Raw genomic sequence first — 16,566 nt, forward strand, 5'->3', positions numbered from 1 at the left:
GAATATTTTATTTGAATAAATGTGTATAATAGACAAACTGTTGTAAGTGTTTTGTAAAACTAGGTGTGTAAAATAGAAAAAGTAGGTTTTAGATGTGCAAAATGGAAAAATTTTTGCACATATTGATGTGGATGCTCTAATAAGAGTTTTGAATACAGGGAGAGGTGAAATTAGGAGTTTTGAATATAGGGTCCAAATGTTAATTTTCACAAAACCCTCCCTTTTGATCTTGTTTCTCTTGTATTTTTGTGCTATTTTTTGTTTTGGGAGAAGAGAGACATAAAATTTGAGCAAAAATACCTATTTACCTCTGATTTTAACAGAGGTGGGTTACCGAAAAAAAACGGAACATACCTTAGGTGGGTAAAGTGACACTTTTTAAACTACGGGTAGGCAAAGTGATTTCAGGCCAAACCACAGATGAGTTTAGTAATTAATACTGATTTTAATTTGAACGTACTATTACAATTGATACTGATTGTAATATTACAATAATTTTACTGAGTGTTTACCAAACACTCAGCTTTTACTGATTTTAATTTGAACGTACTATTACAATTATTTTTTTCTCTTTCTAAATTTTTTTTATCACTAATATTAGCTAATAATAACCTACAAATTAAGATTTATTGTGAAAATATTGTGATAATTGGTTTTGTTTTTAATTTAAACATACTATTAAAATTATTTTTCTCTTTCTAAAAAAATTATTTTTTCTTACCAATATTAACTAATAATAACCTACCACTTAAGATTTATTGTGAAAGTACTGTAAAAATATTGTGATAGTATTTCTCAATTTTAATTTCTTATTCTTTATTTTATTTTTCCTTTATTTATTTTATTTTTCTTTTCATCTGTATTTCCTTCTTTTTTTTCCCTCTTTTTTTCTCCTCCACACACGTACCTTGACTTTTTTCTTTTTTTTTTTCCTTCTTTCCTCTTTTTTCCCTACCACTTCCTTCACACTCCAGAACATTCCACACAGAGCCTCTTTCTTCCTCTTTCTTTTTTTATTTTCTTTCTTCCTTTCTCCATTTTCTCTTGCGACTTTGACTCTGTGTTTCACATATTACTGGCAGTACCCAATACCCACACTTCAACAAAGTGATTTTTGTGAGTCACAATTTCCTTCTCGCAGTGAGGCTTCGCCAAAGGCTAAAGTTAGATTTTTAATCAAATGTGAAGGGCAATTTGGTAACTACACACTCAGTCCAACTGATACATAAATCAACGTGCGCGGGCTTTTCCAATTTGCTCTGAACAGCTCCATAATATCAACGCACGTTCTCTTCACAATTTGAAAACGTAACTTTTTCTAAAAAGTTGCTTTTTTAGACACACCAAACGCACATAATATGTTTATGGTTTCAAAACGTGCCTTTTGGGTTGGGAAAGCTGAAACAAACAGGCACTTAGTGTCAATGCTAACAATTTTAACTATTAAGTTAGTAACCATAACAAAATTTCTTCTATTAATATTGTTGATATTGTACTTTTGTCCTTGTTTTGCATGCCAAAATCCCATCTCTTTCTAAAAATTATAAAAATTATTATTTTAATAATGGATTAAGGGAAAGCTTAAAATTTTGGAATTTATCCTAGTTGGATGGTAGATTACTAGATTATCTTGTTTTCCACGTTTAAAGTCAAAATACCCTTGTTGGCCCATTTTTGACCGAGTTGACTGCCAATAAAACTAAATCAAATTTTTACCCAAATGATAAATTTCATGTTTTTATGTCAAGATTAATGTTTTCAAGCATGGTTCTAGAGTTTGATTAAGTTTAATTGCAATTAGCCCATATTTGACCCTTATTTTGACTAAAAATGATCTAACTGATATAATTTTTAGTCTATGTCGTAGATAATTTAATTCCCTTCAGTTTTACAGTTCACAGGCTCAGCTTGGATTTAAAACAAGCAATATATTGCAAAAAAAAAAAAAAGAAAAAAAAAAGTGTTTGTCAATCAATTTTGGCAACGTGTCATTTAAATTTAATTATAACTTGATTTTATCAAATCATAATCAAAAGACCTCAGAGTTGCCCAAACGAGGTATCATTGGAAATATCTTTTGATGAATTTTAATTTAGTGTGCTCAATTTGCTAAAATTATTTTCTTATAAAATGAATTTATTGAAAAACCCAATAATTACCTTAATCATAAAACCTTGTTTTTTACCCCTTTTTCTAAAGCATCAAGCTTACTCAATTTGAAGGTGGGACATAAAAGAAAGAATTTATAAAAACATGTCTCATAAGCTTTCCAATTACACCTAGTTTGATCAAAACAAAGGTTGGGAAGTCCAAAAAGATTTGACGGGAAAATAGGCCAAAATTAAGAAAACCCATAAATATTGCATTTTGGTACTAACTTTGCGCTTAAACTCTTAATTACACAGGGAAATTGGACCCAAAAAGCACATGCTTTCCAAGACTAGAAGTATTTCTCAACGTCCCGAAACAAACAACTCGACAAAAAGACGTGCGAATTGAGAGATATCAAGTCGAGAAGATTGACCAAAGTCATGGAAATCATTGCGAACAGCCAACTTTGGAGGGTAATAACTTTTAGTACGGTGCTCCAAATGACTCGAGGCCGGTACCTATCGAAAGTACAACGTAAAATATTTCTGTGGAAACCAAGATCATCCAAATTAGAATTTGGCAAGGCCTTCAAATCAGTGTGCAAAATCGGTACCCCAAAATAAGTAAAACTGGAAAGGGCTAGAGCTGTTGTGCAGAGTACATACTTACATAGCATTAGGTTGCACTGGTGGTCCAAATTGTTCAAATTAAAAGCTCAGCTCTCCCCTCCCATTCCGCATACGAACAACACGAAATAGACGAACCCTGGCCTATTTTGACGTTAAGAAAGGGGCTATAGAACCCCAGTACTAACCAGTAATAAGAGGTAGGATAATAGGTTTTTGTACTTTTGATCCTTGGACTTCCAGAGCCTTTGGACAGCCCTCCAAACCTCTATAAAATTTTTATTTTCCTCCATTTTTGATCAAATCTAAGCTAGTGGAGGCTATAATCTCTAAGCCTTTTTAATATTTATCATTCCTTTGCTTTGTTTGTTTAACATTTTTTGTGTTTGTATAATGATGCTTCCATATTCTTTAGCTTAAAAGTTTCATCTTTCCTTGTTTATTGATGTTAAGCTTTGATTTTTTATTTTATTTTATGCTGGTTAGTCTAATATTTTATATCCATGATATTTATTTGCTCATCACATGCCATGTTCATGTTTGTCTCTATTTTCAACAGTTGAATGCATGTCCTATGTTTAAATGCTTTACCATGTCATTACCATGTTTAAAGTTTGAAGCTTTATGTCAAAAATGGTGTTTGGGTTTAAAAGGTTCAATTTTTATCATCAAAGTTTGTTTCTTGTGTGAAAGCTTCTAGCTTTCAAGCCTAGTTATCATTTCTTGAACATCAATACTACATTTTTCATCCTAAGGCTTAATCCTTAGTATAAAGCTTAAGCCTTTTCATTTAAAATGTAGTGTTAATGTTAAAGCTTCATTCTCTTATCATGGAATATGAGATATAGCATTTTTGCATAGGAAAGTCTCTCTCTTTTTGTATCAAAGCTTCCATCTTTGAGGTTAAAGTTGCATCCTTTTTTGCAATTTTGGCATCGAAAGTTTGTTCATCTACTTGAAAGAATGCATTTTTTTTAGTGTAAAGATTGCATCCTTCATGTCTTAGTTTTCTTATTTTCATCAAAGGTTGCACCTTTTTTAGTCTTATCTCTTTTATGTTTATAAAAGTTGCATCTTTTAAATAAAGCTTTTTTCTTTGATGCTTACATTTATGTCATCTCTTAAAATTTGCATCCTGTAACTAAAGCTCACTTTTACTTGAAAAAGTTAACCTTTGCATAGAAATAAATGTAGTAAGCTATATGTTCGCATTTTTGTCATAAAAGGTTGGCCTTTTTGCTTAATGGATGACATTTTAATCTTAAAGTTTCCCTTTTTATGTCACAACATCTTTGTTGCATGCTAACATACTTTTGATGCTTGGTCATCCAAGTATAGTATCTTTTAATGTTTTGGTCATTCCTAATTTGCATCATGTTTATGTCATTTATCTTTTGTTGATATAAGCTAATGTTTCTATATATATATGTGTGTGTGTGTGTGTGTGTGTGTGTATTTCCCCCTTCTTGGATCATGTGTTTATAACATTAACTCCATACTTAATGAACGAGAATAATGACAATGATTTTCATTAGAATAACTACCAGAGTAGCTGAGATCAAATATAAGGACATTTAGGAAAACAAAAGGGGATGACAAGAATTGACTACAGCCCCCCTTCATAACCCACATTGCACAAAGCATGGAGGAAACTATAGGCTGCAGAATAGCCAGCCAAATTTTCTATATAAAAAATATTAATAAATGGAACTATCCCTACAACCACCAGCTAGGTTCTAAAACCACGCCCTCAAATTTTGGTTATGTCCATGCCAAACTCAGCAGAGATCTGTATCTTAAAGCCGTTGCATCCCAGGTTTATGCTGGGCTAAGCAAAAATCATCATTCTGTCGACTTAAAATGCCTTAACAAAATCAGCTACGCCTTGTGGAAGGAAGCTCAAAAGCCATGAAACAACAGAATGAACCCGATCATAGCCTTCAACCCATGCGAACTTCTGATGTCTCTCCTGCTCCTGCCCTTGGTTCGCCTTTAACTCTTTGATAGAATAATAAATAAGCAGCAGAAGTCTTGATATCACTTTCACCAACCGGAGAAACACGACTATCATCAAAATCATACCATCTGTTCTCATCGATTAACTGCATGATTGGCAAAGTCATGGCATAAGATCTTTAAAGAAACCAGTCTCAAAATATTCAATATATGAGCAAAATCAGAGATGACAGTCCTATTGTATCTCACTATCTCCCCACTTAAGATTCAACATATCAACACAATCTGATTTTTATCTATTTCCTTTACCTTGGCATATGCAGTGTAGTGCCCACCACCAAGACCACCATAATGGTTGCTGATGGCATATAGATCATACACCTGAGATTGCCCATCCTTGCTTTTCACATATTTGCTCAAATCGAGATTGCGAACGGGAAAATTCACAAAAGTGTCAAGTTTGTTCTTTAGGTATCTGCTGTATGAGAATCGTTTCAAGTGAACAACAAGAATATCTGGCAATGTCCACAAATCAAGTTTTTTGGTCGCTTGTCTATGTTCCTTGCACCTTGGGCAATACCTGCATTTAAAATTTTAAATATAGGATAAGGCATGAATAATGCCAAATATGAAGTGGACAGATAAAACTTTCCTAATAATCTTGTCAAAAAGCCATTTAAAAGATCAAAAAGTACTCTACCACATGTCATCAGGCCCTAGAGGTTCTTCTGTCAAAAATGCCTCCAAGCATGAAAACAAAGAGATGGCTTCCTGCCGGGTTTTCTTTGCACTGAACTTGTGAACCTCGGGAAGATCCTTGAGGTAGCTGGAATCATATATTTCATGTTCTTTATCACTCCAGTCAAGAAAAACCTTAACAAGTTGATTGGATTTTGTGAGATAATCCTTTTCAATTGGCTTGAAGCTCAAACAACTTCCATTAGTTAAAAAGAGCTGGGAGGATAACTCCTGGCTGGATGTTTCCTCTAGTTCCGAGTTGTTCATTGATTGGTCTCCTGGTCCAGATTGAGCATGGAAGCTGTCTGATGGTTCATCAATAGCTTCTGAAACAAATCCATTTTCCTTACTGCTATGAGGCTTCGTCAAAGAAGAATATGTTCTTCTCAAAGGCGATAGCATTTTAGAAACAACTATACTAATATCAGTTCCATTTAGAGCATCCTCTCCCAAATAAGTCACCAGAGGTGTTCCAAAAAGCTTCCTAACACCACCCTTTAGATTGTCTGGGGTACATCTGCACAGCCAATAGACTTTTATTTAGAAAAGTTGATCCAAAAAATTATAGGGAATCAAGAATGAAAAGCTCAATCAACACATGATTCAACAACTAGAGAATTAGTCCTCTAAAGAGGCGATTAGTCCTCTACAGACAAGGCAGCTCCTCTCTCTCCCTCTAAAAACACACATTGGTTAACTAGAGCAGAGATTGTGTAGTACAAGTCACATACAAAAGCACAAAACTTGTTTATCAAAATTAAGTTTCAGCATATGCAAAGCAAATGCCTAACTTTAAAGAAAAAAGGTTACTAACATTCCCATACATCATCATAAGATGTAGCCACCAATTAAAACAAATGCAACAGGGTCATTTTGAAGATATCAAGTAAGAAAATATGCATAAAGCTAGTACAAGAATTGAAGTCCTTATATACCTGATCAGAATGGCAACAGAGAAATAACTGGAGAAACTAATGGTCATTCATACAGATCAATTGTAAAACAATATTATACCCGTGCATGCAGCCACCAATTAAAATAAATGCACCAGGGTCATTTTGAAGATATCAAGTATGAAAATATGCATAAAGCTAGTGCAAGAATTAAAGTCCTTATATACCTGATCAGAATGGCAACAGAGAGATGACTGGAGAAACTAATGATAATTCATACAGATCAATTTTAAAACAATACTATTCCCATGCATCATCCTTGTCAACAAAAAATTTTAAATTAATTTTGTCTTCTTTCTAATGGGGCCTCATTCTATAAGTGAAACAAAAAAATCTCTGGTGCTGGGTCCTCACACAAACGATGTGCCAATCACAAAGTCACATAATGTGCAATTACCAGATGGAAAACTGAATGGCCAGAGATTAAAGGAAGCAAGCTTACTTCTCCTGCACTCGAAGAATAATTTCTAGTTTTATTTGTCCTGTCCCCTTTTTGGGAAGTCGGTAGGCCACAATATGCTCATCATCTTTTATTGAAGCCAATGGTTCCAAAGGGATTCCCAAATACCGATGGATCCGATGTTCATAAACCTGGAAAATCAAAATCAAGTCCATCAGTCACAAGAATTATATCATAGGTGAAAATGCACCCCACCCCCCTTCTTTTTTGGTAAGTAAGGATCAGAATAAGTGAAACACATGTTTACCTCCGCAAGTAGAAGACTTTCATCATCCCTCAAGCAGCATTGAATACCCAATGCCTGGCTAAGATCTTTACAGCAACCATGTTTAGGCACAGTCACAGTGTAAGGCATCGGAAGAACACTCCCATCACCATATATCATGGTTACTGTCATTGTCCGCATGACAGTTGAAGGCAGTGGCAATGATAGATACATAAAGGGGTCAAAAGTAATTGAGATTTTGCCGCAAACTGGGCAAACCAGCGTTGACTTGTATTGACCCTGTGAAATTTTATCACCATACTCAGATTGTTAGGCATTACTTTACAGTCTCTAAAAATGTCTAGGCAAAAATAAAACCTATGTCCTAAGGTTGCACTATGCTATAAAAAATTAAAACTTTTAAGCTTTGTTCTATTAAAGTCAATGAGAAGAACAAAGGTAAACAAGCACTATGACAAATCATACAAGACACTATATAAATAATGTCTAGTACAATGAAAAGCTGAGCTAAACACTTAAAGCCAGAGTTGCTTCCTGTATAGATAAATTTGCCATTGATTATTCAAACCAAGGTTATTTACACATACAAATAATAAAATAAGAACACCCAACATACTCAATAATAATTTTAATAAGAATATCTATCAGTACTTATATTTAGGCCACGCTTAATAGCAAAGATAAGCACAATGTTTAGACGTGGTAGTTCATACTGGGCCTGGCTGCTTCAACAAGGTTCTAATTACCACATCTCTGTGATTTTAAAAATCTAAATTATCTCAAGAAAATCACATGGCAACCACAATATACACAAACTTCTTTGAAACAACAAGCAGACATCAGAAAGAATTTCTTACTTGGCAAACATCCACAATCACTGAATCATTCCGGGCCTTGTGATATTTCCAACACTCATCCGCAACTTCCTCATCAGGTTGACCATCTGAATCCTTAGTTTCAATGTAAGGCTTTCTTTTAACACGATTCAAGTCTTCATGCAGCCCATCTAGCAAGAAGGCAAGAAGTTCCTACAGGGAATAAATCTTGTCATTTGGAGCAAGCATGAAGGTTATGGAAGATATGAACAATAACCAAAAATTAAGCAACAGGAACTCCAAATGGCTTCTTAACATCCAATGTGACAGGCAGTAAACAATAAACAAAAGTAACAACACTAAAGATCCAAGACACAATGGGTCAGGTCCTAACATCTACGCTGTCATAAAAGACAACACATGATTGCTAATGCAATGATATCCTTGATAAATATCAGATAGAGATAAGCAGAATATCATTAGAAAGAATCACGTTCATCAGATTGAAAGAATAAAGAAGATTGTACATAGAATGAGCTCTTCACTGAATAATTATAAGACCTAGATTCAAGAGCAGTACCTGATCAAAAGAAAAGTTTAGAAGCTATATGAATATTCTTTATTGCATTGTTCTAAGATTTTACCTCAGATTGGTCATTATTTTCTTTTCAATAATTATACAGTCATGAAGAGACAGTAGCATCACATGGATAAATCAACGTACAGACATTGTAGAAAAGTAAAGTAAATGGAAAGTTCGCAGAACTAACTTGAGAATCATGCTGATTATAACCACTAAATTGCGGAGCAAATCGAGCAAGTTTCCCCTTAAATGCACGCGGAGCAATTGTAGTTCGCCCTGAGGACCACAATTTTCTCAATAACTCACCAAATGCAAGTGCAAGCTCACCCTGCAGAGCAAGACAAGTTAAGAAAATCCATTGGAAACAAGAAGATGGTAAAAAATAGATAGGAATAAGTGACCTACATGCATTCCTAGTGGATTTTCTGTGTTGATCTCCTCAGAGTAATCTTGCAAGAAGTACTCAACAAGAGGAGGGGTGTGGACTAAACATTGAAGGGCACTATTCATAAAGCAAGTATTTCCAAGATTCTGCAATCCTGCCAATCCTCCCCTCTCTCCTTTTCTCAAATTGTTATCATATCTATCATCTATATCACTGGATGTTGAGTTCACAGCACTTCCCTTGTACAAATTAAGGCCATAACTGGTTGAATGCCCATTTGACATGGTTGGCCCCCCCGCAATTGTCATGGGTGACCTTGAAGGTTCTACTAGGGGTACCAAAGCCAGCTCATTTCCTGTAGAATCCATGCTAAATCGAGGAGCATAATGTCCATCTTGCACCTCCAGAAGGATCTGTGGAAAAAGGATGCATCAACAATGCATCTACGGTTTAATCAAAACCAAACACCAAAAACAAAATATTGGAGATCTTCATAAAAAAAGAATGAAACACCTGGCAATGAGGAAATACAAACATATGAAACTTACATGCCCAAGAGATAATGTGCATGCTTTTAACAATAGGACAGCACATTTCTACTAGAATAATGTGATATCATCAATAATAAGAAGATTACCATTTCCAAGAGTTTGACTGCATTTCTTCACAGAATCACATTCATCTCTTTTCCTTCCTCTTGTGGATATACCCATTTAACTTTGTCTAACCACTTTATATTATTTCCCTAATGAGCTCTAGCCCAAATAGAATAGCTTCCCCAAATAAGAAGATGGTGGAGGGAGAAGTTGTGGGTTCACAGCCTATTGGCTGAGTAACTTATAAATAAATAAAAACTACTGATAAAAATGTTTCTTAACCTCGTGCAATGTTTACACTTCCTATGCAACTAAAGTTCAGAAAAAAAAAAAAAAATGACAGCAAACAACTTGCTTAATTGTCACAACAATTTGTGCAATGTCCCACTTATTAAGCAATTGAAGACAACACATACTAAAAAACTAGCATATGAGTCAACACAACTAATCATTGCAGCCAAGCTGCCGAATATATATATATATATATATATGTGTGTGTGTGTGTGTGTGTATTTTGGATAAGTAACAAAAAATTTTATTAGAAAAAAAAAAAACCTAGTACAAAAATTATATTATTACAAAAAAATCCTGTGAAATTTCACACCACCAAGCAGAGAGAGAGAGAGAGAATGCTTTTATTTAGGGCCCATAGTCCATAAGACGATATATTACTAGGGTACTCACTTCTTGATCCATCTGCAAGTTCAGTTCCTCCAGAGTTTGGTTTGAAATGTTTAATGATGCGTGTTTTCGCTTATTGAAGTAATCCCACAGACGAGCCTGTTAAATAAGCAATAACCAAAGGAAAATGACAGAGAATTTAAGTTTACATTAACTCAAAGAAAAAAAAAACCATACCCAAATGATAAAAACCAAAAAACAGGAGCACCTTTTCTTGCCCTATTCCTTTAAGTGCACACACCCTTTCATAAAGCTCCTGTATTGAAGCCTGAAACAAATAAATGAGGCAAAACTTGCACAGTTAATAACTAGACAATGACATCATGCAAAGGCTCCATTGACCATAATAGCCATAAATGGAAATTATTCAAAGAATAGAATACCCTAAAGGATCCCATAAACCAAAGGTTTGTCTATGAACCAATAAACACCCCTTCAGTTATAAATTCTAGAAGGTCCATCGGAGTCTCAAATTTGCCACAATAGACAAACAAAAAGGCTCATGTTAACAGCGTAATTGAAGAAAACACACATTTGAGCGAATTGCTATGTAGGAAACTTCCATTTTCTACCACTTTTTCCTATATAACCAAGAAGGCATACAATGATGGCTCACTAGGAGAAACTGTCCAAGGCCTATGGTGATACAATCTCAAGAATTACTAGGCCACAGAACTTAACAAATAAATCAACTTAAATTAATATTTATATGATGTAATGTGGGGGAGAGGCAAAGCAAATCCTTTCCAATAATTATTCATAACCAAATCTTGACCTCATAATTTAAATCCATCTTGAACTGATTTAAATAAGCAATCAATTTCAAATAAAAGGTCAACACATGATTAAGTGCAAAAGAAAAGATTTACAGCATTTGCACTGAGAACAGAGTCACAACCCACATATACAAAACCAGGAAAACACTATAAATATCTAAGGAAGAAACCACTAAATGTAATGTGTACTTAAGCTTGGAAAAAATTAACAATATTTTAAATTATTATTTTAAATAAAAGTAGAAGGCCATCAAAGTGTTACATTGAGGCAGAAACACCATCCCTTTTTTTTATAAACAAGTTTTGGCCCCAAGGGGGGGGGGGGGGGGGGATGTTTAAAATAGTGACCCCACTTCATGGGTGCGGTCATTAGTAAGGATATAAAGGAACCAAGTTGTTCGTAAACATATCAGGCGAGCATCGATAAAAGGCTCGTTCATGTTTATTTGTTAAGTTTGAGTCTTAATTTTAGGCTTGTTTAATAAACAAGCCGAGCCTAAGCAAAAAAGATTGTTCATGAATAGGCTCAAGAACTAGGAAGCATAGGTGCGGATTCGGGTTCGGATGCAATGCGGCGACTCGGCAATTTTTTTTAAAAATAGGGTGCAGGTGCGGCAAAAAACATTTATTAATAAATTATTAAATATGTTTTTATTTATATTATATATATATACACACTAAAAATTACTGGTAAAAATTATTTAATTTATTAGCTATGTTTAAAACTTTAAATTGATTTTCGTACTCCAAGTCCCAATTATCTTTAACTCAAACCCAATATTAATCGATGACTATCTATATTCATTATTAAAGAAAAAATATTTAAAAGTTGAAAAGTGATAGACATTAGTACACGTGTGGTTTAGGGAGTTCAAGAAAAGCTTCTTGAAACTTCCTTTTGCTATTGGGTGCAAGCCGTAAAGTTAAGGGTAGTTGAATAACATTTATTGAGAATTCTTTCTTTTTTTATTAAAATAAAACCATAACCACCTAGCAAGATACGGATGGACAGACCAAATTACAAAGAAACGCAGAGAGAGCGAGAAAAGAAGTAGAAGAAGAAGAAGGTGGTCGTGGTTGTCAATAATGCAAGAAAAAAAAAAGAAGTGCTGATAAGGGTCTATGGCTGTCTACAACAGTGAATAAAATAGAGGAAAGTGTTGGGTCACTGCTGAGTAACAGTGTGTTTTGACAAATTCATTTCTTCTTTTTTTCTTTTTTCTTTTTTAATAACTTATTTCGCCCATATCAGACCAAATCGGGGCCCGTTTCGGACCGAATCAGAAAACAAAACGAAACCAAAAAAAAAAAAATCGTCACGAACAAGCGATGTCAAACGCAGGTGCAGCACCCCTGGAGCCGCACCTGTGCTTCCCAACTCATGTGCTTCCCAACTCAAGAACAATAGAGCTTGATAAAAAAACAAGCCAAGCTTAGGCTGGTTTATGAGCTTGGTAATAAGCTTGATATGGACTTGAAAAATAAACTCGTATCTTACTAATGCTTTAATTAATTGAAAGTTGAGACCACATGACTAAATTAATTTGATAGTATACTTAAATGAGCTTGATAATGTACTTGCATTAGATTTCAAGCTCAAAAACTTGATATTGAGCTTGAGTTTGAGCCTGATATTGAGCTCAAGCTCAGATTGACTAATAAATCAAGCCAATCTAAGCCGAGCTGAGCTCAAGCTTTTGGACCATATGACAAGGTCAAGCTCAAACATAGTTTGTAAGCTTGTTTCAAGCTCGAGCCAAGCTTGAACATTTTTCATTTGGTGTCGAGCCAAGTTTGAACATTCAATACTCAACAAAGCTAGGCTCATTTATAGCCCTGACTCACTAGCCAATTGTGCTACCCCTTAGGGTTGATGCACCATCTTTCATTCCAAACCTTAAAAGCATTGCAGAAATGAACTAAAAATGACAACCTATAACTCATATATAGCAACCAACATACAACATTAGCATTAAAGGTAGAATAATAACAAGAACGTATAATATAGCAAAAATATCATCCAATCTTTTTTAAGTGGAAGAAAAAAAATAGTACCTTTTTGCTTAACCTCACAACTGTTTGGTTGTTGTCCCTTGAATCAATCAAATTAAGACACAATGGATAAACCTCCACATTAAACTGTTGGTGTTTGACACCCTCCTGTAAAATCAACTTCCTTGGTAAGGCTGGTCCTCCTTTATACCTAAAAAGAAAATAAGATCAAAAACATTATTATCATATGTAGTGTACCAACTGTTGTACATCCTACAATCTGATCTATAATTCAACTCATGCCAGCATTTTGAAAGGAGACATCAACCATAAGATAGAATTCCACAATCCTAATTAAGCAATATCAACCTCAACAAGCAACACATATAACAGTTGGATATCAGACCTAAAAGTGTGAACAGACATGACACAACACAACAAGTGGTGATGCATTTCTACACATGCCCATAGTGTTTACTGATGCAATGTGTCTATACATGACTTCTTTTTTTATTTTTTAACTAAATAATTTATGACAAGCACCAAAGGAGGCACAACCATGTCCGCAAGGTTCATACAGAAGACATAAATATAAGTAACTCCTTCCTAGAATTACAGCAATTTTTCCTCCAAATAACATATCATATATGTTTTAAAAATTACAAAATTAACTACAGAATTGAAGAAGCTACAGGCAGAATCAACAGCAAGAGTATTTACGAAAGAAATAGTTTTAAAAATTATGTAAAAATTACCAATCAAAAAGCTTTTCCCAAACTTCTTGAGGAACTAGAACATAGTCCACCCCTTCCTGCAACGTTCTATGAAGCTCTATATCATTGCCCTCACAATCATTTCTGTTTAGAACTATATCAGAATTATCAATTGGTCCAGGTCTTTCTGCCATCTTTGAAGGACCCACATTCGAATGTTGAGAATCAGACGAATATTCACCGGTGCCTTGACCAACATATCTCTGCCAGCTTGTAAACCACCTACAGTAGAGATAAGTTCAGATATAACTACAAGTATGAGTCTTCTATTATTAAAATAACAAGAAGTAAATCCAAAAGGCTAGTTAGAGAGTTTTTTTTTTTTCCTTTTTTTCCCTGGTAAGTGAGATTTTGGCCCCAACCATTGACCTCCACCTCATGAGGCGTGATTTCCAACTGATTGTGCCATCCCTTACGGTTACTACCAAGCGGGTGTTATTAGTAACACTGACACTAACCAGTTGCTAAGTCAACGGTATAGGCACTCATGCAATAACCCAAATCACATCCCACATTTGATCCCAAAAATAAAAGTAGCCATTGCCTAACAAATTTTACATGTCCACTAGAATGTTTTAGGATTTTAATGTAATTCAAAAAAAGCACCGACAGACGACCAAATAAAAAATAAATAAATAAGATAATCAATAAAACCCGTAGATTCATATGGTTCACCTACACATTGAATGTCACGCGACAATATAAACCATGAAACAATGCTCCTTAGTCAAAGACAAGCCGCCAAAAGCATGTCCTGATGTCCTTGAAGCCCCATTATACCTTTCTGTCCTCGGGAACAAACAAAAACCTTCAATAATCTCCCTCAATTCCTAGAAGAACAATCTGTACCCAACAAGCTAAAGCCCCAAAACTAGGAAAAGTACCACTTTTGCTACCTTACTTCATCCACTAATACATTCCACAAAAATACCTAGAACATAGTAAAGCCCCATTATACCTTTCTCTCCTTGTAAACAAACCCAAAAACCCTCCAACACTCTCACTCAAATTTTTAGAACAATCTCCCCCCGACAAGCAGAAGCCCCAAAACTAGCAAAATTATCACCTTTGCTACCTAACTTCATCCACTAAAACATTAAACACAAATACCTAAAACATAGTAAAGCCTATTTATACCTTTCTCTCCTCAAAAACAACCCTAAACCCTTACAACACTCTCACTAAATTCCCAGAAGAACAATCTGCTCCTAACAAGCCGTAGCCCCAAAACTAGCAGAAACATCACCTTTACTATACCTTACTTCTTCCATTAAAGCACTCTACACATCAATCTTCAACTGATTCATTAAAACCCCATCTTCTGTCAATGCACCCCCCCCCCCCCCAAACTCATATGCTACAACATGCACAATTTTCTTGGTAACTAGCTCAACCAATTTTTTTTTTTTTTTTTTTTATAAAAAAAATCAACAACAAATATGGATTATGCCCATGGCAATCACAGCATAGTTTTCCTGATACAAACATCAAACATGCACTGCCACACAAAAATTGGAATTGGGTAGTTACAAAAACCGCCAAATTTTTTGGAAAAAAATATATATATAAAGAGTACCTATTGGAAATAACATAGTAGAGATTGCCTTCTTTCAAATTAGCCTCTGATTTATTCATCAAATCCTTGACGACCCGATTCTCTTCCTCTGGCGGGCACGGCAAACAACTCGACCCGTTTTCCATCATGAAACCCGAATCAGGAATCGTCATGCTCAATCACACAAACCCTACACATTAATTTCAACACCAACAAAAATCTAGATTCAGATGAAAGATCTCAAATTCAAAAACCCAAATCAACATTCAAAAAATCCAATTAACACAAACCCAAAAATTCAGATTTGAAAGACAAAAAAAAATACCTGGATCAAACAGGAGTTTGATATTGAGTTATCAACGGAATTGACCAAACCCTAAATTAGAACAATTGCTGAGAGAGCAAGAACTAACCCCCAAAAAATTTGAACAAATTTTGCGAAAATTAGAAGGATTTTTGGAATGAAACCCTAGATTGCAGGGTTGTAAAATTAGGGGCAATGATCTGAGAACATGAGAGAGACAGAGAGAGAAATGTATATTACAGTCTTTTTCAACGACCTGTTGTAATGACAATGTGTAATGAAATGTTGTGTTTGCGTTAACTTTTGAGTGACGTACAGGTACAGGTACAACTCAACCCACTCAACTTTTAAAGACTCCAAGAAAGGAACATGCATATCGGAGGAGATATCAAGCCAAATATATAGACCCATTTTTACTCCTCTCAATTTCTTTGAATTTTCTTGTCACAACTTCTTGCACAAGGTACATCAAATACGTGTGTGTTTGTAACACTGTTATAATAAGTTTGTGAATAATTTTTAAAAAAAAAATGTAGAATTGACATAATTTTTGTCTAAAAACTACCCACATATAGTTTTTTATTCTTTTTTTTTTTTTTTCCGTATCTTGATAATGAGAAAAGAAAATAGATGGTGGTTGTTGTGTGTAGAAAGAGAAACAATTAAAAAATCAAGAAATATTAATATTTTTAATGAAATGTAATGTAATGTAATGTAAAATAGATAATTAGATGTAAGACGTTTATACTAAAATAGACTTATAGACATAAATCAAGAAATATTAATATTTTTAATGAAATGTAATGTAAAATAGATAATTAGATGTAAGATGTTTTGAAAAGTGAATATGTAAAAAGAAAAAAAAAAACTTGGATTTTATGCTAAAATAGACTTATAGACATAAATTTTTGTCGGAGCACGTGCGGATGCTCTTATATGCCAAAATAGAGGTAGTAACATTGGTACTATTTCCATTTAAAATGTTTTTTTTTTCTAAATTTTGGTTTTAAGTTTTTTTTTTTTAATGGAAATTTTTGGTTTAAGTCAATTATCATA

The 16,566-nt window shown here is 34.3% G+C and overlaps 1 protein-coding gene across 1 annotated transcript; it reads right to left on the reverse strand.

The window, feature by feature from the left end:
• Nucleotides 1-4,220: 4,220 nt before the first annotated feature.
• Nucleotides 4,221-15,881, reverse strand: LOC142615668 (ubiquitin carboxyl-terminal hydrolase 9-like). Its single transcript, XM_075788413.1, has 14 exons — nucleotides 15,532-15,881; nucleotides 15,228-15,396; nucleotides 13,634-13,873; nucleotides 12,942-13,089; nucleotides 10,319-10,378; nucleotides 10,114-10,209; nucleotides 8,854-9,246; nucleotides 8,636-8,776; nucleotides 7,908-8,078; nucleotides 7,072-7,329; nucleotides 6,807-6,955; nucleotides 5,374-5,928; nucleotides 4,983-5,253; nucleotides 4,221-4,819 (listed from the first exon to the last, which is right to left on the reverse strand). The coding sequence occupies exons 2-14, from the start codon at nucleotides 15,377-15,379 to the stop codon at nucleotides 4,658-4,660; spliced, it is 2,796 nt and encodes a 931-aa protein (XP_075644528.1). The 5' UTR covers nucleotides 15,380-15,396; nucleotides 15,532-15,881; the 3' UTR covers nucleotides 4,221-4,657.
• Between the last annotated feature and the right edge of the window lie 685 nt (nucleotides 15,882-16,566).

Source organism: Castanea sativa, chromosome 1, assembly GCF_040712315.1.
Source record: "Castanea sativa cultivar Marrone di Chiusa Pesio chromosome 1, ASM4071231v1".
NCBI lineage: Eukaryota > Viridiplantae > Streptophyta > Magnoliopsida > Fagales > Fagaceae > Castanea > Castanea sativa.